Source organism: Neomonachus schauinslandi, chromosome 14 (genome assembly GCF_002201575.2).
Source record: "Neomonachus schauinslandi chromosome 14, ASM220157v2, whole genome shotgun sequence".
NCBI classification, from domain to species: domain Eukaryota; kingdom Metazoa; phylum Chordata; class Mammalia; order Carnivora; family Phocidae; genus Neomonachus; species Neomonachus schauinslandi.
The window spans coordinates 44,803,022-44,828,313 of record NC_058416.1 but is presented as its reverse complement, the minus strand read 5'-3'; the positions used below and the strand labels follow the sequence as shown (position 1 = coordinate 44,828,313).

The 25,292-nt window shown below is 45.7% G+C and overlaps 1 protein-coding gene across 2 annotated transcripts in view; it reads right to left on the bottom strand.

Moving 5' to 3' along the window:
* Nucleotides 1-1,527: 1,527 nt before the first annotated feature.
* The window catches only part of KCTD1 (potassium channel tetramerization domain containing 1), an 89,657-nt gene continuing 65,892 nt past the window's right edge, over nt 1,528-25,292 (bottom strand). Inside the window, exons 3-5 of one of the 2 annotated variants that reach the window (XM_021686073.1) lie at nt 23,070-23,214; nt 6,273-6,578; nt 1,528-2,528 (exon numbers count right to left, since the gene is read on the bottom strand). In XM_021686073.1, the coding sequence (XP_021541748.1) occupies nt 2,370-2,528; nt 6,273-6,578; nt 23,070-23,214 (610 nt within the window). In that variant the 3' untranslated portion in view covers nt 1,528-2,369. The remainder of the gene's footprint in view (nt 2,529-6,272; nt 6,579-23,069; nt 23,215-25,292) is intronic. The other variant, XM_021686074.2, reaches the window with a different exon arrangement.

Below are 25,292 nucleotides of genomic sequence, written 5' to 3'. Positions count from 1 at the left end.
GTGCTATGTTTGCTGCATTGGATTGGATTAGAGGTTTTGTACGAAGAATGGGCAACTGGGCTGTAGTTGTATAAATGGGCATAAAAACTTAGAAGACAGTGGTTGCTGATAATGCACGTCAGTCTGTGCTGTGTGTGGGGGGACAATGCTAACTGCCCAGAGAGTGCTGGGCAAATGTGACTGCCGGGGTGCTTGCTTTATTTCAAGATTTTAGGAACTTTTGCCTAATGAGAATGGATTACTAGGAAAATCGGAGCGCCATTTCATTGTCTTCCCGGTCCAGCAGGGATGAGCAGGTAGCTGGTGGGAGCAGATCTGGCTGTCTTGTCTGAGACTGTGCTGTATTAGACCCAACTACAGGGAAATCAAACAACCATGGGGAGGACTGGCTGGCAGTCATTAGAGTCATTCAGTGTTTGGGCCTCTGTGTTTCAGGGGGTGAGAGGAGCCATTAACAGCTTACTTTTAGTTTTAGAAGCCAGAGATACTTTCATTACTAGTGTCCTCAGGCACAGGCTTTTTAATTTAAAAAAAGAAAGTTCAGGATGGAAATCACCTGTCACTACAGGAACGTCTCTGCAGCAGAAACACATTATAGTTTACCTGTCAATCTTACCATCATGCCAGGTTTACTGTGTCTGGAACGAAGGAGAGGGAGTAGGGAAGGGAGGTGACGGTGGGGTTCACGGAGGAGCCCCTGGAATCACTAATACCTCGGAAAAGCTGGAGGCTTAATTCCAAAGTGGTACTGAGACTTCAGGTTTCTTAACCTCTGGGGCTAATAAGAAAGCAACCATTCTGGCTCTTAGATTTTCCCTCCTTCTTCCAAAGCCACAATGCCGTACTTTGGGGATTTTTTTGGACAGGTGTTATGGTAGATTCAAGTTGGCTACAAGTTCTTTGTCACTCTCCCCAGCAGGAGGTAGATTTTATTTCCCCTCCCTTTGAATCTGGGCTGGCTCTGTATCTCCTGAACCAACAGACTGCCCCAGAAGTGCACTGAGCAATTTCTGGCCTGGCCTTTCAGAGCATGGCGGCTTCTGCTTCCTTCCTCTTGGAACGCTTGTGCCGGGGCCCACCCCCCTTAGAACCCGGCTCCCGAGCTGGGACGGGGCCAAGCCACACAGAGAGGCCCTAAGCCAGTATGGATTGGCAGCCCATGGGAAAGCATTGTAGGACATCACAGCCCCACCTTGCCACAGACGCAGGCCAGCAAAGGCCAGGCCACTCAGGAGAAGCACAGAATCATGAGAGAGAATAAAATGTTGTCTTAAGCTGCTAAGTTCTGGCGTGGTTTGCCCTGCAGCGAGAGATAACTAAAATTTATAAAAGAAAAGTTCCCGAGAAGGAAGATCATCTTGCTAACCAGCGAAGAGTAGCGAAGCACAGGTGAGGACACGTGCTGAGTGGGAACAGAACCATTTAGAACACGTGATCACATCCTTGTCCTTTAGCGGGTTTGACCTCAAAACTGGCGTCAGCTTTGAGGGCCTCTTTCTGATGTTCAACACAGAAAACTCAGAAAAAGAAAAAAAAAAATCTCATTTTAATACAGCCTCATCCCCACACTTGTGTTTCACACAGACCTTATTTTTTAAACAGAGTTTATTGTATTTAATACATTATAAAATTTGAAAAATTGTAGGAAAGCAGCAGACTCAAACTGGAGCAACTCTAACAAGTAATAATTCTGGCCCCTTTGCAAAACTGATCAGTTTAAAAACAAAGTAATGTTCACATCTGTGAAGGCGGACAAAAAAGTGTGACTTCTGAACAAACTACATTTAAAATGTCTAATGTCTTTCGAATGCAGTGTGCTCATGAGGGTTTTTCTGAAGTCCTGCCAGGTCCCGCTTAAAAGAGAGGACATGAAGCCTCCATATGCAAATAAACTCCATTCAAGGTGTTTTGTGTTAAAAAAAAAAAAAAAGGAAAAAGAAAGACAAAGGAAAAGGAAACAATGGATGGCTGTTGGCAATGGAAACCGTAAGGAGATGCGTCCTCACTGCTCATGGCTTGTATATTGGTCGGGGGCCTCGGGAGGCCCGGGACACCTCACGGCCATCACAGCACCAACTGTAGCTACCACCTTTTTAAAACTTTTGTTTTTTCCTTTTTTTGCATTTCCTACCTTTTGACATATATATATATTTATATATTTTTTTTACACCTTGAGGATATCACTATTCCAATTGTTCCCATATGAATACAGGTGTGGTCTCTATTGGATATAAATGTGTCTTTTTATTCAATTTTAGGTCCAGGACTTGGTTTGCTGTCCCAACTGCACATAAATGTCCCTTTTTTTGTTTGCGTTATCTGTTGTGTACGGTTTTCTTTTTTCCTTTTTGCATAAGAAATCTGTCCATTTAGTCCAGAGGCTCCTGCTTTATCCGGATAACGGAGGGCACACGGGGCGTCCGCCTCAGCTCCCGCCGCAGGACGTACTCACTGAACTGAGACGAGTCTACTCCTCCTCCACAGGAGCCCACGATTTCAAATCCCCTCTGCTGCAACCTCTCGAGGACCTGCACGGGGCCAAGACAAGCATCCTGGTTAGCGGGGAGATGGGTCCTCTGGCCACACACACAGCCCAAAGAAGTGTCCTGAAGTTTGAGATCTTGTGCAGCCCGGGTCACTCGTACCCGTCCCCCAAGTCTCTTGAGTTGCTGCTTCTGGTGGAAGACCCTGGATGGAAGGGCAGGAGGGAGGGAGCATCATTTCTAAGACTTCAGATGCGCCTTTCCATGCCTGCCACACACGGGCCAGCTCATTTAATGGTTACAACCACCTGGCAGTATGGGTGGACAGCCCATTTCATACATGGGGAAACTGAGGCTCCCAGCACGTCAGTGATGGGATTGGGTTTCCAACTCAGGTCTGTCTGGCCTCAGATGCCATGTTTCTTGCAACGTGCAATGCTACCTTCTCTGCAAAAAGAGAGGGTTCACATTTCAAATCTCATCACTAAAATATCGTCCAGGAGATGATAAATGATATGGCCACACGCTGATTTTATCTGAATTTACTCAGCCAGTGATTCATTCTCAACTCATTCACCCTCAGCTCTGGCCCTGTTGAAGGCTGCCAGTACGAACTTAATATATTTCAGTTTGGAAGACCGATATCATTTCAATAGCAGAACAAATGGACTGCTGAAGACAGTCGAGGTTTATCTACAGGTTTTCAAGTTTATGGCGTCCGAAATAGATTTATTGCCCTGTGTGCATTCAGGGAGGCAAGCATAAATGCAACGGTTAAATGTTGGAAAACACACCCAAAATAAAGATATTCTAAACTTCTCATGTAATAATCACTTCTCATAATCTCTTCAATTTTGAAATCAAATACGTAATGCCAGAAAGATCCCTGGGTCGGTCACCTATAGGTCTGACAGCCTTAAATGCAGGAAACACTCCTACACTCTTAGATAGGCAAAAATACAGAAAATTGATCTAGAGCATCGTTTCCCTAGAAATCCAACAGACACTGGACTTGCAAATGTTCCCTGGGCTTCTGGGTAGAATTAAATTGCTTCTCCACCACTCTAAAGGGATGACAACTCAATCATAGCTTAAAAAAAAAAAAAGCTTGGCTCAAAATTTTTTAAGGGGGAATGAAGTGAAATGTTATTAAATAACTTTCAAAATTTACTCAATGTAAGGTGTTTCTCTGTTTCTCTTTAAATTATTATTTTTTGGTCACCTTCTATGTGGAATGTAATTTGCTAGTTTGCAAAACGGCTAACTAGAGATTGGAAAACAATACAGTATGCTTTCTAAAAACTCAAACTTCAAATGCTGGCAAATTAAAAAAAAAAGTCCTTATGAGAACAAAATAAACATTCTACCCTGCAGTGCTCTAGTTCTGTAGCTATATTCACATGCATACACACACCAGTCAGCAAAGGGACAGGATGAAGAAAATAATCCCTAAGTTCAAAATCAAGAAGTGCTTTGGTGGCAAGTCAGTAATAGAAAGGTGAAGACCCGAGAGCCCACTCTAAGATGTCCCCAGCAGAGGCAGGAACATAGCCCGTCAGCAAGAAAAACCCCAGTTTGCTCGGCCAAACCACTCACTAGGAAGGATTCTTTGCCTTGATTGGGAGAGGAATTACAAAGGTAGAAAAAGCTGTGAACAATGAAGCACCCAATGCTGGTATGGTCGGTCTTGCAGTGTTGTTAGGTTGCTAAATTGTTGAATATGGAAATCCCGAAGCTTCCTCCCCAAATAATATGATCATCCTTCCATATGACTCAATGTTACCCTGGATGTGATCAAAGCTTATTTCAATGCCATGCAAACTGCTACGCTCCCTGGCCAGTTCTTTTTAAACATCAATTTGTGAATAGCAAAATTCCTTAATGTTAGTGATCACTTGAGAATATTAAAATCACTCCAGGGGTGGGTTGGAGTATCAGGTCTTGTGCATCTTAGCCCAAAACTTCTGGATGCCTAGAGCACAGTGCCTATTTTCTTGGTCGGTGGAACAGGAAGCTAGAGTCATCAACCGTGTCATGGTCACGTCATGGCTGTGTCACCGATGATGTTAATCCAGATTAAAACGTCCTCATCTGATCAGACTTGAATAACTGGGTAACTTGTCAGGCATATGAATTTATTCCATGGCTTTTGTGTGAGAGATAGAGCCCTAGGGAAGCAGTGCTGTCTGTCATCTGATGGGCGCTGCCCCCGCCTCCATCTGGAGGGAAGCTGGGGCAGGCTGTGTGTGTGGGAGGTGAAAGGCTTTCAGAGCTTTAGAGGCTGTGATGATAAGTAGCAGAGGCCCCACTCGGGAACACAGGGTGGTGCGGGTGCACCTCTGGCCCCATCCAACCCAGCGGCTGCCATGCTCTTGAGTGTCTCGCCAGCGCTCCTGGGACGCTGCTTCCGCCAGTTTCCCCTGCTCTTCTGTCCTCAGACATCTGTTCATAAATTTTAAACATTATAAATAGTTGTGGAACAATCTCCAAGAGGAATGGTAGAGTGGGTGCTTCTAGTCTTTGAGCTGTGGGAGAGGTTTTGTTGGGTCAATCCTGAACAAAGTCATGGGCCCACTCCAATTAAAAAGAGCTGGGGGGGGCCCCAAGCCCTTACTCCATTGACTTGAAATCGTTTTGAGTCTTATAGACCTGGAGCCAAGACATAGGTATGTCTCCACTTTCTCCTCAGCAAGACGGGGGATTCACAGTGCTCACCTGTTAGGGTTCTAAGAAGACAAGGCACGTACCACCCTTGGCCCAGAGCCGCCACACATTAGTTAAGATGATGAACACACCCACCAACGTGTTAAGGGACATGGCATCTCACATGTGAACCAAACTTCTGAATTCCACCCCTAAGTCTCCTTCTCCCATAGATTTCTCTGTCTCAGAAAATGGCAATTCCATTCATCTAGTTGCCCTGTCAAAAATCGTAGTCATCCTTGGTTTCTTAGAACCCACAGCCATCGTCAGAGAACCTTGTCAGTTCTATGACACTCAAAATATTCAGAACTGGACACTTCTCAAATGTTGCTAACTGGTCCCCTTGCTTCCACCATTCTCCATCTGCTGCTGGAGTATTCATTATCAAATCTGAGTTACATCATGCCACACTTTTGCTCAAATTTTTCAAATGGCTTTCCATTTTACTCACACAAGCAAATGATCCCAAACCAAAATAAACCAAAACAAAAAAAATCCCAGAGCCCAAGAGGCAATCCATGATCTGTCCCTGGCCACCTGCTGGCCTCGTGTCTCGGCGCTCCCTATCCCTGACACTTGATCTTCAAGCCCCATGGGCTCTCCGGATACTCCTCAATAGGCCAAGCAGACTCCTACCTCGGGGTCGTCGCAACTTACTGGTCCCTCTGCCTGGGATATTCCATCCCAGCTGTCCTCTTCTCACCATCTGACCAACATTTCTTTTTTTTTTTTCCTCATTAAACTTTTGTTTTAATGGGTCTGCTGGTTACTGTTTGCCACCCCCCCACCATCCCCCTATCCTTCTCAGAACGTAAATTCTGGGAAAATAGAGCTATTGTCTCTTTCTTTGACTTCTGGATCTCCAGTGCTCATACCAGCACCGGGCACATAGTAGATGTTCAACAAATACCCGGGGAACGACTGAATGAGTGCGTAGAGGGTGCACGTGCTTGCTTGCCTACCCAGCAGAAGTGATGCCACGTGAGTCTCCCAGCTCCCTGGAGGGAAGGCGCTGTGTGAAGGCAAGGTTAAGTAACAGCATTAAGAGCGACATTGGATGCCACACAGGGTGTGACAAGGCTATACCTGGACCGAGTTGAGGTGACAGTAGCCGTTCAGTGGAAACCTAATGACATGCGTTGAGTCGTGATTCCAGCCTGCGTTGACAGAGTTACACATCACGTCGCCGATCTCTGGAAACACTTCTTCTATCAAGGATTTGTCACCGCTGAGTGTGATCCTTTCTCCGAGGTCTGGGGCGACTCGCACCACTAGGCACTCACAAGGCCTTGAAAAGCGACCAGTTTCTCTGTCCTGCTTCCATCTTTCCATCTCCAACAACATGGGCTGAAGCTGAAAATATTTTGCCTCTTCATATAACAAAGTATAGTCCTGGAAAAGAAAAAAGGGTATTTCACAGTGCAAAATACAAACATGAAGCACTGAAAATGTCCACAGATGAGGGGTGATTTTCTTCCACCTGTTATTTCAATAATCAAATCTGCGGGTAAGTTTGTCACTCACCACACATTTGTGCATGCATTCATTCAGCGATGATAAACAGAGCGTAAGGGTACTAAGGGCCAGGCAGGCCCACTTCTAAAGGCTCCCCATGAATGAAGTCCTATAACCCCCACAACCGCCCCGTGAATCTGGAACCATTAGTATTCCCCTTGGGCAGGCGAGAAAATGGAGATGAGAAAGGCTGAACCCACGACTTCTCTCTTTCAGCAGAAGCCTCCGGGCATTCAAAATTGATGGCGGTGAGAACCCACTTCACGTCCTCGCGAGGGAGCCACGCATAGCTTGCGGTGAGGGGGGCCCAGGCGCACGATCCACGGGGAGCTTACGTCCCCTGTCCCGTTCACCGCAGCTCAGACCGCCTGGTGGGAGGCAGGGGGCGGCACCGGGGGGTGGGGGGGGGTGGGCTGCACAGGGTGGCGGGTGGGCATCTGCAGGGCGTGCACGCTGCTTCTACCTGAGCGTGGGTGCCAATCTCTGACGGTCTGGGGGAGGCTGACGCACCGCCCTGGGCCGGCTATTGGCGCTGCCACCCTCAAGTGAGCCCACGATCCCCGCAGGACAGAGGTGCCAGGAAGGAAACCCGTCCCTTTCTGAAAGCACAGCCACCATTCTTTGAGCATGCTTCTTCTTCTCTTGCCTTAAAAACAAATCTACTGAATTAAAGCAGAAATCCGGCAAGCGGGTATTAAAACACACACACAAGTCACTGGATGGGAGGACAAAGGAGGCTGCGGGGGAGGCAGCGACGTAGGAATGATGTTATCACGCGGGGCAATATTATGTCTACACGTAGCTATGACCACAATCATCTCGGGGTGGGAGGCAAGTGGACACCTGTCCAGGCATGTTGCCTGAGGACGTTTTTGTTTTTTTAAAGATTTTATTCATTTTTGACACAGAGAGAGAGCACAAGCAGGGGGAACAGCAGAGGGAGAGGGAGAAGCAGACTCCCCGCTGAGCAAGGAGCCCAACGCGGGGCTCGATCCCAGGACCACGGGATCATGACCTGAGCCGAAGGCAGACGCTTAACCATCTGAGCCACCCAGGCGCCCCGACTGAGGACGTTTTAATGAGCTCACACCGGCGTGTCTGAGGTCCTTCCCCGGTGGGAGCGAGCCGCGGGCCGGTGCCTGCAGCAGAGCCGACACCGAGAGCCCGGCGCTGCCAGAGCTCCGCCTCCGCATGGGACGGAGCGCGGAGGTGATGACCACCCGAGAACGGGTTTTATGTGGCACCTGGCTCTTCTTCTTGCAAATTAAGCAGCAGCAGCAGCGTCTGGGGCTTCCAGAGAAAAACGTGGAGAGGTGAGAAAGCGCCAGTGGGCCTGCAGCTGGCTCTTCCACTTTCTGTGTCGAGACATTTGGGCCAGGGGAAGATGCTGTCCCAGACACTCCTCTGCAGCGTGGCCCGCTTCTGTGTTCTGCCCTGTCCTGGCGACCCCATTCTTACAGGAGCCTTGGTTCCCCGCTGGAGATGATCTTCCTCTCACATACTGGCACCTGCTTTGCCTCCCGACGCACAGGAGGTACTGTTTGTTTGAGGAGGTGAGCACCAAGCTGAGGTGCGGCCACTTTTAAGACAGGACAGAACTGAGGTCCATCCGCCGGCTTGAGGGCAGGAGTGGGGAGACTGCCGGGTTCTCCCGGGTTCCTGGGACCCCGTGTGGGGGCCTTGCCATCTCCTTAGTACATCAACTGTGAGACGGTGACCTCGATCCTTCACTTACCTATCAAGATGACAGCTCGCAAGGAGATTGAAAAACAGCACTGACAGTTACACAAGCAACAGAAGTGAGACTTTCTGCTACTGCCTTTTATTTTCCTTTGAGAATTAGAAATTGTAGCACAAGGAAGGATCTGGACTCCAGTGAAAATGTGTCATCAAGTCTTCAAATTTGAGACTGCTAGAGCAGTCTTATTGACCAACCTTGCTTGACCTTATGGAGGAATCCTTTCCAACACTGCTGAATAATGACCATTGGCCTCTGATTCAATGCTTCCAGTGACGGGAAGCTTACTATCTAACAGGGAACAGCATTTACTTTGTTGGCCACTCTGATTAAACTTCTGGAAACTTCTTGGTTAGAACGACCTGAATCTCCCTGTAGTTCCAACTTATTCAAATTCTGCCATCTGGTGATCCTAAACTTTCTTTGACATGTGAACCCTTCACACATTTGAAGACAACGGTTATGTCTTTATATCATTCAGGCTGAAAATACCCAATCTTTTCAGCTCTTTCTTATTTGTTATGACTTAGAGGTCCTTCGACATCTGGTACGTGCTTGACTTTGTCAACATAGTTCTGAAAACCCAAACCGGAACTGAACGTAACATTTCAGATGTGATATAATGACTGCATTGTAGAACCTTCGTTTGGCTGGACATTCTAACCACTCTTAAAGCAGCCTACATTCTTCTCCTATGGCTGCTGCAACAATTACAACACACTGAGCGGCTTAAAACCACACAAATTTATTCTCTTACAGTTCTGGAAGCTGGTCATTAAGGTGGTGTTTCTTCTGGAAACTCTAGAGGAGAATCCATATCCTTGCCTTTTCCAGCTTGCACAGGCAGCCCATATTCCTCGCCTGGGGTCCTGCATACCTCCCGCTTCTACTATTGTCATATCTTCTCTGACTCTGACCCTCCTGCTTCCCCCTTTCACTTGGAAGGACCCTTGTGAGCACACTGGACCCACCTGGATGATCCACGATAATCTCCCCATCTCAAGACCCTTCACTTAATCACACCTGCACAGTCCCTTCTGCCATGTAAAGTGCCATACTCCTGGCTTCCAGGAATTACGACGCAGACTTTTTTTTTTTTTTAAAGATTTTATTTATTTATTTGAGGGAGAGAGAATGAGACAGAGAGAGCACATGAGAGGGGGGAGGGTCAGAGGGAGAAGCAGACTCCCTGCCTAGCAGGGAGCCCGATGCGGGACTTGATCCAGGGACTCCAGGATCATGACCTGAGCCGAAGGCAGTCGCTCAACCAACTGAGCCACCCAGGCGCCGACGCAGACGTTTTTGGGGGCCATTATTCTGCATACCGCACAGCATAAGGCTGTATTAACCTTCTTGGTTGTCTTTTTACCCTATCAGTTTATGTTTTGCCTACAGTGAAGTCTCCAGACCTTTTCACAAGAGCTACTATTGAATGAGGTCCTCCTCTTACGGCATTTGTGAAAAATTTTAAATCCTCCATTCGTTATCCCTCTTCAGATTACCTACTGTAGGTTCTGAATTTGCTCCAACATACTGAGAAAATGTGAATTCTTTCGTCCAATGTTCTGCTCCCTCTCTCGTTTTTTTGTCATTTTGAACAGGGCGTTCTGTTTCTGTATGTGAATCATTTTTTAAAAGTAATGACAGGACAGGGCTACTTGTAGGCCTTGGTTCAGGTTGATGCTCAAGTAATAAACTAAAACTCTGGATTCTGGCTATTTGAACAGTTATAAAACCTCTAATTCTGAGATCAGCCAGCCCTCAATTGTGGCATTTGCTGGATGTCTGGTTGAAATACCGTGTGTTTGGGTGGGCCTCCAAGGGGAAGGCTGGACATGTGGGAGGGGCCCCAGTCTCCATACTGCCCAGAGATTCTCCTTATCTATAAAATGAGAGGAATAAATCACCGTAAAGTCGCTACCAGGCCTGATATTCTGAGTCTATATCCATGACAATGTCCTGATCCACCGGTTTGTCTACCGTAACCTGAAGGTTATAAGGCTGGCAGGAGTCGGGGTGGCAAATCCCCTGTGATGACTCTGAATCCTCACCGCTTTCTTTTTCCCTCTGAATTCACAAGCCACATGGGTAATCCACTCTGAGGTCTAGCCACGGACTGACAGAGTGCCTCCCTATACAATGCTGCTCATGTTTAGCATTCTCTGCTCCTGGAAAATTAGGGAAACATTGGCTCTGATTAGATTTCTGGGCCTGCTCAGTGACTTCTCAAGGATTCTGCCAGTGGTTTTTAAAGTGTAAAGAGGTCCCCTGAAGGTCATCCTGTCCCCTGGGATGTATCTCACGGGCCTGGCCTTGAACTACCTCAGGCCACCAGGTGTTCTTGACCATCTCTACTCAACCATCTGGCTCCATCTCTCCCTTTACCGTGCCGTTCCTTCTGGTCTCCGGGGCAGAGGGCCATCTGCGCTGGGCCAGTGGATGCTGGGCTCCGCTTGGCCATCAGCCCCCCAATGCTCACTTGCCTTCAAGCGTCTGCCAGCTCCAGAACTAAAAAGGCCCTTTTGTTGTTGTTACCATTTTCTGCACGGTTAAGCTCACACTGGCCATTCGTTTTCTTGGCAGGCTCCTTTATATTCGTCTTTCTCTACTTCCTAACACACGCTTCCAGTCTCAGCTCATCGGAGAACGCCCTGCAGAGCAGGCTCACTGCCCACAGCTGCTTTCCTTAGGAACCTCATCCTCCTTTCCTTCCTCAATCAGGATCATTTAATTTTATTGTCTAAATCCCATATATTTTAGAGTTTTATCAAGTTTCCCTTTAGACTCTCTGACCTTGTGCTCATTTTCTTCTGCTCTCTGAATCTTTTGAAATCTTCTTTCCTTACACCTTGGTTCCTATCTGGCAACACCCACCATTCCTTTCTTTGGCTTTTACAACCTGTAGACAACTCAGTCTCTTATCCCCAAGGTATGAAGTGGAAATGAGCAGGACCTTAGGCAGCAGCAGCACGTTTGGCCCCAGACCTTCCTATCTACCTTCCTTCCTTCTTTCTTCCCTCCCTCCCTCCTTCCTTCCTTCCTTCCTTCCTTCCTTCCTTCCAAGATTTTGTTTATTTATTTTAGAGAGAGAGAGAGAGAGAAAGCACGAGCAGGGGGAGGAGGGCAGGGGGTTGGAGAGGGAGAGAGAATCTCAAGCAGACTCTGAGCTGAGTGCAGAGCCCCATGGAGGGCTCCATCTCATCACGACCTGGGCCAAGACCAAGAGTCGGACGCTCAACTGACAGAGCTACCCAGGCGCCCCTGGCCCCAGATTTTCTTTTGAGGGAAATGAACCCAAAGCATCTACATATGCTTTCAGCAAAGCAACTCCAGAATGTACTAGATGCCATCATTCCTCTGCCCTGCTTCCGTGCCAATTTTATCTTCTCTCATCTAGAAAGCATCATTCATATTTTTTGCTTAACCTCATATCCAGATAAAGGAAAATAGATTATTCAGACCTATTATCATGTTTAACTAATTTTAAAATCCTAGAATACGTATTTTTAAAATAATTTCTTTTTTTGAGATTTACAGTGGTTTTTTGAGGCATAGAAAGATCAAGATCCCATTTTACAGATGAATAAATTGAGCTTTGCTAAGACCCTGGAGATCGGTACATGGAACAAGAAGGTAAATACGGGTGGACCCCAAAATGCAAACAGACCATGTTTTTTTTGTTGTTTGTTTTTATTTTTTTTAAAGATTTTATTTATTTATTTGAGAGAGAGAGAATGAGAGAGAGAGAGAGCATGGGGGGGGGAGGGTCAGAGGGAGAAGCAGACTCCTCGCTGAGCAAGGAGCCCGATGCGGGACTCAATCCCGGGACTCCAGGATCATGACCTGAGCCGAAGGCAGTCGCTTAACCAACCGAGCCACCCAGGCGCCCGCAAACAGACCATGTTTTGAAAGCTTATTTCTTGATTAAATATTTGGAATTCAGAAAACATTCTCCCTAAAGGGAGGAAAGGGATGTACATTGTTCATTAGTTTCCAATTGCTGCTGTAAGAAATGACCACACATTTGGTGGCTTAAAACAACACAGACTCACTCTTGTACGGTCCTGGCGGTCCGAAGTCTGAGATGGGGCTTAGGGCTAGCTAGTTGAGCTGCCTTCCTTCAGAAGGCTCGGGGTGGGCGGGGGGCGGGGGGGGGGGTGCGCCTGGCTCAGTGGTTAAGCTTCTGCCTTCAGCTCAGGTCATGATCCCAGGGTCCTGGGATGGAGCCCTGCATCATCGGGCTCCCTGCTCCGCGGGAAGCCTGCTTCTCCCTCTCCCACTCCCCCTGCTTGTGTTCCCTCTCTCGCTCTGTCTCTCTCTGTCAAATAAATAAATAAAATCTTAAAAAAAAAAAAAAAGAAGAAGAAGAAGGCTCTAGGGGACAATGGCTTTCCTGGCCCTTTCCAGCATCCCGGGGGGGGCTTCCTTCATTCCTTGGCTCGTCGCCAACAATCACATTACTTCCTTCATCACCTCTTCTCCGACTCTGACCCTCCTCCCTCCCTCTTTCACTTACAAGGACCTTTACAATTCCACTGGGCCCACCTGGATTATCCAGGATAATCTCCCCATTTCAAGACTCTTAATCACATCTGCAAAGTCCCTTTGGCAACGTAAGGTTATCTATTCTGGGAATTAGGATGTGGACCCCCTTGGGGGTCATTATTCAGCTCACCACACATATTTACTGGTTCCACCAAACAGTTCAGAGGTTTATTTAACTCCTAATGGCCTTGAAGTTTTACACAGTAGTTGGCACATCCTTCCATTCAAAAGCAACTCAGCCACTTGTTCATTTTAAAATCTTTTCATGTGCCAGACGCCATGCTAGACACTGTGGGTACAAAGAGGGTTTTTCTCCGGGGAACGTGTCCAGTTCGTCCTGGGAGCTCTGGGACCTCCTCCACACAGCTCCAGGGCCCCCAGGCAGTGCCTGGCTCCCCAGAGGGCAGGGGATGTATATATCAGGGGGCCCGCAAAGCAGGGGCACCAAGAAAACAAGGGAAATGAAGGATTTTATATTTTACATTTCAAAAATAGAATCGAGGTAGTAGTCATAAGAAAAAAAAAAATCTCTGCAGGACTTCCTTTAGTTTTAAAATTTTGGGGTTTTTGTTTGTTTTGTTTTGTTTTTTTTTTTTGGTGGGAGGTGGGCCACCATTGATTTTCCAGTATTTCAGGTTTGGGGTGTCTAAAATTCTTAATTTCCCTGGCTCTGCAATACTTTTTTTTTTTTCTTTAAAAGGACTTAATATTTTTATAGCCGTTTTAGGTTCACAGTTAAAATTGAGGAGAAAGGGTGTGCCTGGGTAGCTCAGTCAGTTAAGCGTCTGACTCTTGGTTTCCACTCACATCCTGATCTCAGGTTGGAGATAGAGCCCTGCTTGGGGTTCCATGCTCAGCGGGGAGTCGGCTTTGCCTCTCCTTGTCCCTCTGCCCCTCCCCCAGCACACTCTCTCTCTAAAATAAAGTAAAATCTATAAAAAATAAATAAATAAATAAATAAATAAATACTGAGGGGGAAAGTACAGAGATTTCCCATACACCCCAGTCCCCACACATGCACAGCCTCCCCATTCTCAACATCTCCCACCAGAGTGGTGCATTTGTTACAACTGATGAACCTACATGATCACTCAGAGTCCACAGGTTATATATACTAGGATTCACTTTTGCCATTGTACGTCCTACGGGTTTGAACAAACGTATGATGACATGTCCCCACCATTCTGGTACCAGACAGAGGAGCTGCCCGACCCTCCTCTGGGCTCTGCCTGTTCATCCCTCCCACCCCCCAAGCCCCTTTCCTTTCTTCAAAGCCCAGAAAGACTGGCCCACCTGCTCCTTTTCCCCCTGCTACCATATGAGACTTCTGGCCAGGAGGCCGCCTCCTTCCCACCCAGCAGCACCAACTTTCAGCTTCTCCTGATTACTCCTGTGTCTCCGGGGGGGGTAGCATATCCAGCCTGACATTTAGCCTGACGCCTAGTGAAGGAAAAAGCAGCAGCGGCAAGGTGCCCCCTCTCTACCTGACCACTGTCTCCCTCCCCCAGCACTGCTCAATCTCCTAGAGAAAGTAAGGTAGACGCAGGTGATAACGACTCGGTGTTTGTGGCCCAGCTGAACGCAGATCAATCTGCATTCTCAAGCCACACCCTGGCTTGGCAAGTCACCGGGATACTAACCGCAGGGGTGAGGCGGGGTGTGTAGGGCGGGGCGAGGGCAGGGGCTAGACACGCTATCTGAGACCGGTAGCGGGGCCGCTGGCTGGCTGTTCTGCCTGCCTCCCAGTCCTCCTCTTTGGGTGCTACAGCTAGCCTTGCCTCTGAGGGAGTGTCCTCGGGAGAGGGAGAGAAGGGGCCCCGGGCAGGGGTCCTAGGAGTCCTAGTCTCTGCACCAGCCACGCAAATACTAGGCGGCAGCAGCTGAGACGACGGGCTGGGGTAGCCGTCCTAAATGGGCACTCTCTTAGGTACTGGAGAAGAGGAGACTTCTTGGGGGTCCACCCAGCTCACCACTCTGCCTTCTCCAAGGAAGTCTGACCTCCGGAGTGAGCGCCCACAAGCCACATCTGCGTGCCACAGCGGATTGGCTAAAGCATGAGCGCTGGAGCCGCTTGAGCCAATCAGATGGTCTCTGTAGAACCAAGGAAGGGGAAAGAAACCCCGGGCATTGCTGGGGCAGAGCCAGGGGCATCACTCTAGAAGGGGTTTGTGGCCTCCCACGTCTGAGGTGCTCAGAGTTGCCCTGGTATGTCCACCTCTGAGAGAATGCTCCCGCTAATTCTATGAGATAAGCTAGGATCCGTCCCATAAAACGTTCCTTCCTCTCTTTCTTCCTGGCTCTCAACTGGGGTTTGATTTTGACCCTAAAGGACATTTAGCGAAGTCTGGAGACTTCTGGGTTGTCCTCCCTGGGAGAGGGGGTGGGTGCTGCTGGTATGTGGTGTGTGGACGCCAGGGGTCCTGCTCAACATCCTACAGCGCACAGGACAGCCCCGCCACAGAGAACGATTCGGCTCAAAACGCTGACAGAGCAAGATGAGAAACTCTGAGCTTGACCGAGATCATTTCTCTTGCAATCTAAGGAACACAGAAGTCACCCTGATCGATGGTCAGTCCGAGCATCATTAACGAACGCGCTAGCATTCAAACACATATGGTTACTAATGTGATGTAATATGAAGTGCACAGTATCACCAGAGGTGTATTCTCACCAAAATGTTTAACCTAAACCCATCAGGCCTTCAGATATAGTTTGCAGTTTACAGGACATCAGAGGCTAGAGTAATGAACTAAACTACCTATGACAAGGCAGCCAGACAAATCCAGAAGGGGGGGCATTCTGTGGGGCACCTGGCCCGGTTTCTTCAGAGTCGGCATCATATAAAAAGTGACAGACTATGCTAGGTAATAAAAGGAAGGAACATAACTGGATTCAATATGTGGTCTCACATCAGATACCGTCTCGGAAAAACCCCCTGCAAAGGATATTTTGGGGTCAAGCTGGGAAATTTGAATATGGTTTCAGTATTAGAGAAAATCTGATTTTATTGAAATAGGAAGATAGAGATTATTATCTGAAATAAGGGTAGAAAAGATCCAGAAGGCCATGCATGCACTAAGGTTTTAATACTGGCAATCTCTGAGGGGTGGGAATATGGGGCCTAAACATTTTTCAAATTTTCTACAATGTGCATATCCTTTTCTATAATATTAACAGGTTATTAGAAATAACTAATACATTTTTTAAAAGATTTTATTTATTTATTTGACAGAAAGAGACACAGCGAGAGAGGGAACACAAGCAAGGGGAGTGGGAGAGGGAGAAGCAGGCTTCCCGCCGAGCAGGGAGCCCGATGCGGGGCTCGATCCCAGGACCCTGGGATCATGACCTGAGCTGAAGGCAGATGCTTAACGACTGAGCCACCCAGGCACCCTAACTCATACATTTTTAAACTTAAGCCAGGGATAGGTAAGTTTTGCGCTGTCTATTAGCAAAGTTTTCTTTATCTAGGATGGGTGGACATTCATCTGAGACCACAAAAGACGCTAGCAACGTGGGGGACATTTACCAAAGATGCTCAGAATACAAGGCTAGAAAGAGGTCATTTTTTGTGCTTCCCCATTAAAGGGAGCCAAAGTTCTGGACTCCTGGTGTACTAGGAATGACAACTGTGTGTGTGTCTGCCTATACAACACATGTAAGTAAGCAGAAAATAACTGCAACGATGAACTGGTCAGTATCATTGGGAGGAGGGGAAATGAAGAACAGTCACCTCCATAATAAAACAGCGCAGAGAAGTTCTATAATCACTTATTAGAGAACAGATTCCAGTGGCTTCCAGTGGGAGCAGTGCACAAGCAGCTGCCACTTCATGGTGTTCTGAAATATGAAATGATCTAAATTGCTAAGAGGGGACCTAGCTCATACAGCATTATTTGCAGAATGGCATTTTAAGGGGGGGGGTAGGATGCCGTGACGTCAACGTTGCATGCATTCGCTCAAGCCAGCATTAAATAGCTGGAGAGGGAAGCCAGAAATCAAGGAACGCTTTCCCTACCAAACCCAGTTGAGACAGATTCTCTCCTCCTGCGGTGTCCCTTCTCCCAGGTCAGGAGACGGACTCCAACAAGGAAGAAAGCACCTATTGTGTTGTTCGGGGACGGGCAGACTGGGAGCTCATCTGTGTGCGCGTCTGTATTTGTGGTTGGCACAAGCTGCCGCAGGAGCTGAATGGTCACCTCAGCTTTCGCTCTCCTCCTGCTGCTGCTCCTCCAGGTTCCAGAACGCCCCCTAATTTACAGCCTGTCGCCCGGAGTTTCCATGGGAAACATTCCAGGGCCCTGGGAGACGTGAGTTTCATTTGACAAGCTTTTTGTCTTTTTCCCCAAGTGTGGGCTACAGCTAAATCCTTGGGCAATTAATGGGTACGTTTTGCACTTAGAATTGATGAATAGCAGGGCTCTGGAATCCTCAGCGAGCTCGAAAGGTGCAAAGAAGTAGCCATCCCCATCCTAGCCCACTGGGTGAGCCCTCAAGGGGCTGTCCTCAGGGATCGGCCACAGCTTAACTCCCCCTGAGGAAGTCTGTCTCTCTGCATCTAACTTGAATGCTCTTGAAGAACAAAGTAACACCTGCCACGTTTGAATGTGTTCAAATTCCTAGCTCCATTCCTGGGACAGACTACAACTCACAACCAATGGCTGTCGTCATGTTCTAAGTGTAATTCCCCATCAGTTGCTTTGTATTTCCTGGAGTCTGCATCTTTTTGAACCATGGGATTACAAATTAATATTTTACCCTCCTAAGTTGCTTAGGAGGATGGTATTATACACACGTTTTATATCTGCCCTTTCGTCCTGTAAGTTAGTGTATTGCCTACTTACATTTAGCTTCTCGTCTCCTGTAACTCTTTTGACCCTTTTCTGCTGTATTTAAGTTAATTAATGCTAAGTAATTATTATGTGCCCGCACACAATGTCCTTTAGAAAAACATAAAAACGTCCCTGCCTGTGAGACCCTTACAAAGAAGAGAGTCCTGCTATATACGTAAGATTGCCAGAGTTTGAATGTGAGAAAGTACATGACCAGGTATGGGGTAGGAACCAGAATCTGGTTTGAGTGTGGGTCTCACTTCATTCGTTTATGTATCCATCCGTGCATTCATTCACTCATGCCATAAATATCCACATGCTTACTATGTGCCAGGGCTGAGCTAGTGTGACCAGCTTCACCAACAACTATTCCCAGCCCCTATCCCTTGCTCATTTCTCTCACTATAGAGGCTAAAAAAGAAAAACACCCCTTTCTCAGCCTCCTTTGCCTGTAAGGGAGGCTCAGTTCAAGCCACTGACCGATAAAGGGAAAGTCTACTGGGGAATCTTTTGACAAGGACAAAATCTTGCGAGTTAAAAAGGCTTTTGTCCCATTCTCCTGCCTTGAATGAGGATGTGATGCCTGGAGCTGCTGCAGCCACCTTACGACCTTGAGATGACAAGCGTGAGGCCAAAACGTCAACATTGAAGATGGCAAAACAAAAAGACAGAGAGTCCTGGTCCTTGATGACATCACTGCACAGATATCACTGTCAATAACCATGGACCTCTGATTTCTTATGTGAGAAAATAAATCTCCATTAGTTTAAGGCATTGCTGATTGACTATTCCAACACCTGCAGCCAAAAGCACGTATAACTTACAGTTGGGTATATGGTGCCAAACAATGAAGACAAATAATTACAAATGTACGTGTGTGACCACGGGGAGAATCGCAGGGTATAGGCAAACCAAGCTGGACTAAACACTGTATTCATCATTAGTGATGAATACAATGAGCCCTAATGACAAATAAAGGCCAGGAAAAGAGTGTTAGGCAGACAGAATGGTCTCTTTGAAGGGGGCAAGAACATGGTGTGCTTGTGGAACTAAGGAAAGTCCTGTAGGACATATGTGTAGGTAAGAGTTGCGGGGGCGGGGGTGGTGGTGTGGAGAGCAGGGGTTGGAGTATTCTGGGCCTTGTGGGTTCTCACAAGGATATGCTGCTTTGCTCCACAAACAATGAATGGGAAGCCCCTGCAGAGTTGTAAGCAGGAGCAAGTCATGGTAACACTATTTTTTTCAAAAAGTGTCCCTTGGTGAGGGATGGGGTGAGAGATGGCAGAGGATGGGGAGAGGGAGAAGGGTATGGCTATAAAAGTGCAACGGGAGGGATCCTTGCCATGATGGAAATGTTCCGTGCCTTGACTATTTCAAGGTCAACATTCTGGTTGTGCTGTTGTACTATCATTTTGCAAGATGTTACTACTGGGGGAATCGGGTAACACAGGATCTATTATTTCTTACAACTACATGAGAGTCTACAATGATTTCGAAATAAAAAGTCTAATGAGAAAGTGTCTCCCGGTTTCAACATGGAGAGTAGATGAGAGGGGGGAAAGGGTGGGAGAGGGAAATCAATTAGGAAGCTAGTCCAAGTCATCCAGAGAGCCGAGCCTTGGATAGGGAGGTGGGATGAGAAGAAGGAATTGATTCGAGAAGTATCCGGAAGGCACTACAGACTGGCTTGCTGATGGATCGTGTCTGGGAGATGAAGAAGGGGACAAAGTGCAGAATGACTTCCAGGCTCCTGCCTAGAGCAGGCAGATGGGTTCTGACATTTTTTACAGAGATGGGACACAAAGCAAGGGGGCAGGTTCCACAGTAGTAGCGGGGTTGGGTAGGCGGGCACGGCCAGCTTATGATCAGGCAGCTTGAGGAGCCAATGAACTCTCCACGTAGAGATTCTGAGTGGTCATTTGGAAATGCAATCACCTTAAAAGAGAACTAAAAGTGAAATGTCCTTCCTTCACCCCTTTCCCCAGTTCCACTGCATTCCTTCTAGGAAAACGTTGGCCCCCCACGGTCGCCATATCACACTTTCAGCCCTTCCATTTCCACTCGCTTACTTGCTCTCCCACACGGGAAGCCCAGACCTGATTGGTGAACACCTGACATCCAAGGTGCCAGGTCTAATTACTGGGCGGGGGGGGGAGGGGGGGAACTGCTGAAGTCCGTGCCCACCTACAGCAGGCCCCCCCTTCCTCCCTTCCCTTCTCTCTGGCCCTGTGTCCAGTGCAGAACTCAGCCCCACTGCCTGTCTCCACCTGGGGCCAGTGCCTGCTTTCTAGAAGCGGTCCTGACTGTCTTCCTAGCTCTCCTCCGCCTGCAGCTGGTGTGAGTCCTGCTGCCTACAAGCACCAGCACTCTCTGTCTGAGCAGCTGCGTCCCCAGGCTTACGCCCAGGGCTGCAGGCGGGAGACCTCCCTCGGGCCTCTGCATGAGACACTTGCCAGTGAGTGAAGTGGCCTGAAGGGAAGGCAGGAAAGAGGTTCAAAAGTTGGCACAGAAAGAAAAAAAACGACACATTGAAAATTACCCTTGAAAATCCTCCAGGAAGGTGCCATCTGAGAAACAGACTCCCAATATGTTTTCCTTCCTGAATTGGAAGAGATCATCACTGGATAAAGGAGCTTACTTTCGTGGGGCGCCTGGATGGCTCAGTTGGTTAAGCGACTGCCTTCGGCTCAGGTCATGATCCTGGAGTCCCGGGATCGAGTTCCGCATCGGGCTCCCTGCTAGGCAGGGAGTCTGCCTCTCTCTCTGACCCTCCCCCCTCTCATGCTCTCTATCTCATTCTCTCTCTCAAATAAATAAATAAAATCTAAAAAAAAAAAAAAAAAGTAGCTTACTTTCGTAAGGAGCCATGTTGCACAAACCAACTTCGTCTGTCTTTAAAGCCCGAATGACACTAAGCACCGTCAAGAGGTGCACTCTGGGAGGCCCCTGGGTGCTGCCACTGGTCGGGGAGCCACGGGGAGCCACGGGGAGCCACGGGGTCACGCACTGCCTCAGGCTGATTTCAAGGCTGCCGGGAGTGCCCACACTGGCTGCAGTTCTGACTCTTTCTCTTGCGTTTCCTCACCAAATGTGGACTTGGCAGGTGCCCCACCGCTCAAAATCCTGGACGGGGAGGATGGACGGGGGCCCCCTGAGTCCCTACTAATTTGGGATCTAATCTTCTAGATCTTTTTGTGTATTTACGCACACATATTTTTTACATAAATACGAATATGGCTATGCATTTTCACTGAATGGTAAAATCTTGGTGATTTTTTCCCCTCACACATCAGATCATAGAGCTATTGGTAAGGATGTGCCATTGCTGAACTTTTTTTTAGTTGTGTCAAGCTTTTGCTATTACAAATGATATGACCACAGTAAACATCCCATGTACCTATATCTTTGCATATTTATGCAACTATTTCTAGAAAATAAATTGACTCCAAACTGCTAGATCAAAGAGTATGTGTGATTGAAAATTTAAAAACTGCTGAATTGCCCTCCAAAAATGTTTATTCCCAACCATGATGTGTATCCCTGACACTGTATATTACCACTTTTTTACATTTTTGCCAATCTGATAGATAAAAAGGGGTATCTCGATTTTTGTTTCTTTGATTCTACAAAGATTAAATATCTTTTTTAAATGCTTATTGGCAATTTCTATTTTTTTCTTTGGGAGATTTTTGTTTCTGTCTAAAAACGTTTTCCATTGGGTTGTTTGTATGTTTCTTATAGATTTTAGGAATTCTTTTATTAATGATATTAATCTTTTATTGCAAATATTTCCTGTAGTCTAACACTTGTCTTTTATATGTATGCGGTGTCTTTAATTAAACTTTTTTTTTTTTTTAAAGGCTACGTTCTGGGTGTTAAGTCTTCCTTAAGTAGGCCCTCTCTGCCTCAAAATTATGCTTTCAGAAATTCCTTTAGTTTTTTTTCTGATACTTTTTATAGTTTTAATTTTTATGTTCATTTCTGGAATATCTGTGAACTTAGGATATAAGATAGGGCTTTGGCTTTACATTTTTTCCCCAAATGTCTCTGTGCCAACTATCTCAGTGCCAATTACTGATTATTCCTTTGTTTTCCCACTGATTGAATTACCACCTTTATAATATATCAGATTCCTTTATACACACATCTTCTCCGGACCCTATTCTTCTCCACTGATCTATTTGTTAATTTCAGCCCAACCAGGATCACACTTTTTAATTACTCTAGCTCTCTAGTATGTTCTGATGTCTGGTAGGACGCATCCGCCACAGCCCACCATTACCACCACCATTATCATCCCTAATAATTTGTTTAGCTATTCTTAAGCTCAGTTTCTTCTACATACACTTTATAAATGGATCAAATTTCATTTAAAAAAAATGTGTGACTTAAATGGGTTTGTGCTGAATTTATCATCTGGGGACAGGTGACATCTTAATGATATCGAGGCTTCCCATCCCGGAACACAGAATTTCCTTTCATTTATACAACTCTTCTTTTATAGTTTATGTAGAGATTTGCAGTTTTCTTAATCAGACTTTGCCCACTTCTTGTCAGGTTTGTTCCTAGGTCTTATAAATTCGGTTGTTACTGTGAGTGGTATACCCTTCCATTATATCTTATGCTTCACTCTTGCTATTCTGTAGGAAAGCTATCAATTGTGATATATTGATTCTGAATATAGATGCTTTAATGAGTTCTTCGTTAGTTCTAACAGTACTGAGTTGATTCTTTAGAATCTATTTAAATATTAACAGCTGCAAAGATTACATTTGTGTATATTTCCTTTCAATAGTAACACTTTCTGTTTGTTCTTCTTGTCTGATTCCATGGCCTAGAGTTGCCAGCCCAATGTGAGACTAACACCTGTTACTAACTTCAAGGGGAACAATCTAAAATTTTACTGTTAAGTATAATACTTCCTTTAAGTATCTGGGAGAAGAAGTATTAAGCTAAGGAGGTTTCCTTGTATTTCCTACCTTATAAAGACGTAGCAGAAATAAGTTTTGAATTTAATCAACTTATTTTCAATGTGTTAAAATAAATTATAATTCAGTCTTTAAACAAAATCAGTCCGCTTTTGGTCACATAAAACTTTAATGACATATCCTCTATTTCATGAAGACGGTGTAACCATGTCAGAGACCAGAGAGTTGGTGTACGTTAAAAATGTAGAGCTTGAAATGTTCTGGGGAGCACATCAAAACAAATCACATATTTAATGCTATTGGTAATTTAACGTGAATCCCTCACCTTGAAATCATCAGGAATGAGGAGTTTTGATGTTCGTAGAAAATTCAAGATATATCTGAACATCTGTCCATCTCTGTCAATGAAATAATGTTGTTTGAGACTGTCCAAAACAATGGGCTCTGTACCATCAAAAAGTCTTCCGATTCTGTGATAGAAAAGAGGGAACAGTGAAAACAATTAGAATCGATTGTTTGGCCGCTAAAACTAAGAGCTACCGCTTTGGGTCACTGTCAAAGGTAGCAGGTTCAAAGATGGCAGTCAGGAAATATCACCCGGTCCATAGTTACGCTTCTCTGAGAAGTACTGGTCCTAGCTTGATAAATATTTCAGGACCAGACAAATCAAAATAGTCTCAGGCTTTCTCAAGTAAATCCTTTTATTCACTGTCTGGTACCTGTAAAGAAAATGTCCCTGACATGGTGATTACGGCTAAGTGCTGTCACTGTGATGGAAAAGCATGTCTTTCCCCTGGGTTACTTAAAACCACCTTCTCTGCTACTTAAAAAAAAAAAAAAATGTTATTGCTCCAAAGTGTCTTTTAAACAGATTCTACAGAGAAAGCAATTTCGTTTTTAAGAAATCTGTTTTCTGAGCTCTCCCCACCCATGAATCACAAACTTTCCAAAAATAAAGCAATGCCTATATGCTAACATCTACATTTAATTATAGAAAGGAATCATTGAAAATATCACTAGTCTAGGAGAATATGTTTTCCATTAACAATATACAGTCTAGTTTCTTAGGTCTCAGCAGAAATCATTTGTCACAGCCAGGCATCATTATAAAAAATAAATATTTGACCACGCCAAAAATATGACCTAGTACTAGAACACGAGAGGCTACAGGTAATTTTTTTAAAACAGGAATCCACGTTACGTTTTTCCCATTATAGAGTTAACATTTGAGCAGTGTAGTACAGTTAAAGCATTCTGCATCCATTCATTATCATTTATCCCTTTAAGGATGGCTGAACCTACATACTTCAGTATATATTCAGTTAATACACAGTGGTCACATCTGTACCATAAACAAGTACACAGCTGGCTAATGACAAATATCCTATGTCAGAAAATAGAATTTACATACTAGAAATCACTTCCTTGACCCAAGAGGTGCATTGCACTTTTCATTAACAGTGTAGGTAGGCAAATGGCTCTATTTTTTCATGAAAAGCTTTTTTGGAAAAACTCGTATCATCTATCTCTGATTTGGAACATCATTTTATTGCTTTGAAGTCAATTTTGAAATCATATGTTGAAATGTGACAGAGGTAATGGTAAGTCAATACTTTCACCCCTCCTAAAATACAACAGACAAATAGAGAAGCCGCTTTCCCTCCTTCCCCCAAAAGAAAAGCTTGGGAATTTGTTTCAATAAAAATCTTTTAAAGATAATTAGAAAACTCACATCCTACCTGAAGGTAGTAAGTGCAAAGATGAAAGCAACTAATTACAGTCAGGTCATATTTCTAAAACTCAATATATTTTTCTCAGCTGATGTTTTTGTCCAACTTTCCATGAATGGAGGGTGATTCACAATTCCTTCCTTCCACAATTTTATCCAGGGTGTGGCTCCCAACCACCCTAGGACTCCTTCACTGCATGCAACCTTGTCATTCGTTCCCCATTAACACATCAATCAAACAGGCTACAGAAAGAGGCAGTGAAACTAAAACACACTTAGTCACTTACTTATAGTGTTTCCAGGACAGTTTGGTGTCGGGTGGGAAAGGACGAGACTTGTGTGCTTATTACTAAGACATTTTACTCTTCATTGTTAACATGATAAATTTACGGTTGACAGGGGAAGAAAAGGGAGTTCTATTTATTAAGTGCTGTCCAGATAGCATGCACAAGCCTTAGCACTTCATGGATGTAAAGGATCCATTATCCTCCTTTTAAAGATGAAGAAATAGGCTCAAAATGATGAGTAACTTGCCCAACTAGTTAAGTAGCATTGAGGGATTTGTGCAGTCTGTTTGATCGTAAAGGGGCCTCCCTACAACGAATGGAATGAAAAGAATTACCACTATCGAAGGAAAGCTTTTGGTCTAGAGTTTGTACTTTCTATCTTCTGTTTGTTTAGCAAGAGCTTTGCAATGAAATCCAAGCATGTATATGAATTATTTTTGTGGCCTGTAATATATTAGTATCAGTGACTGCAAGTCACTTTAGTCAAGAGATGCAAAGTAAATATTTTATTCTTAAATAAATCCTATGCTTA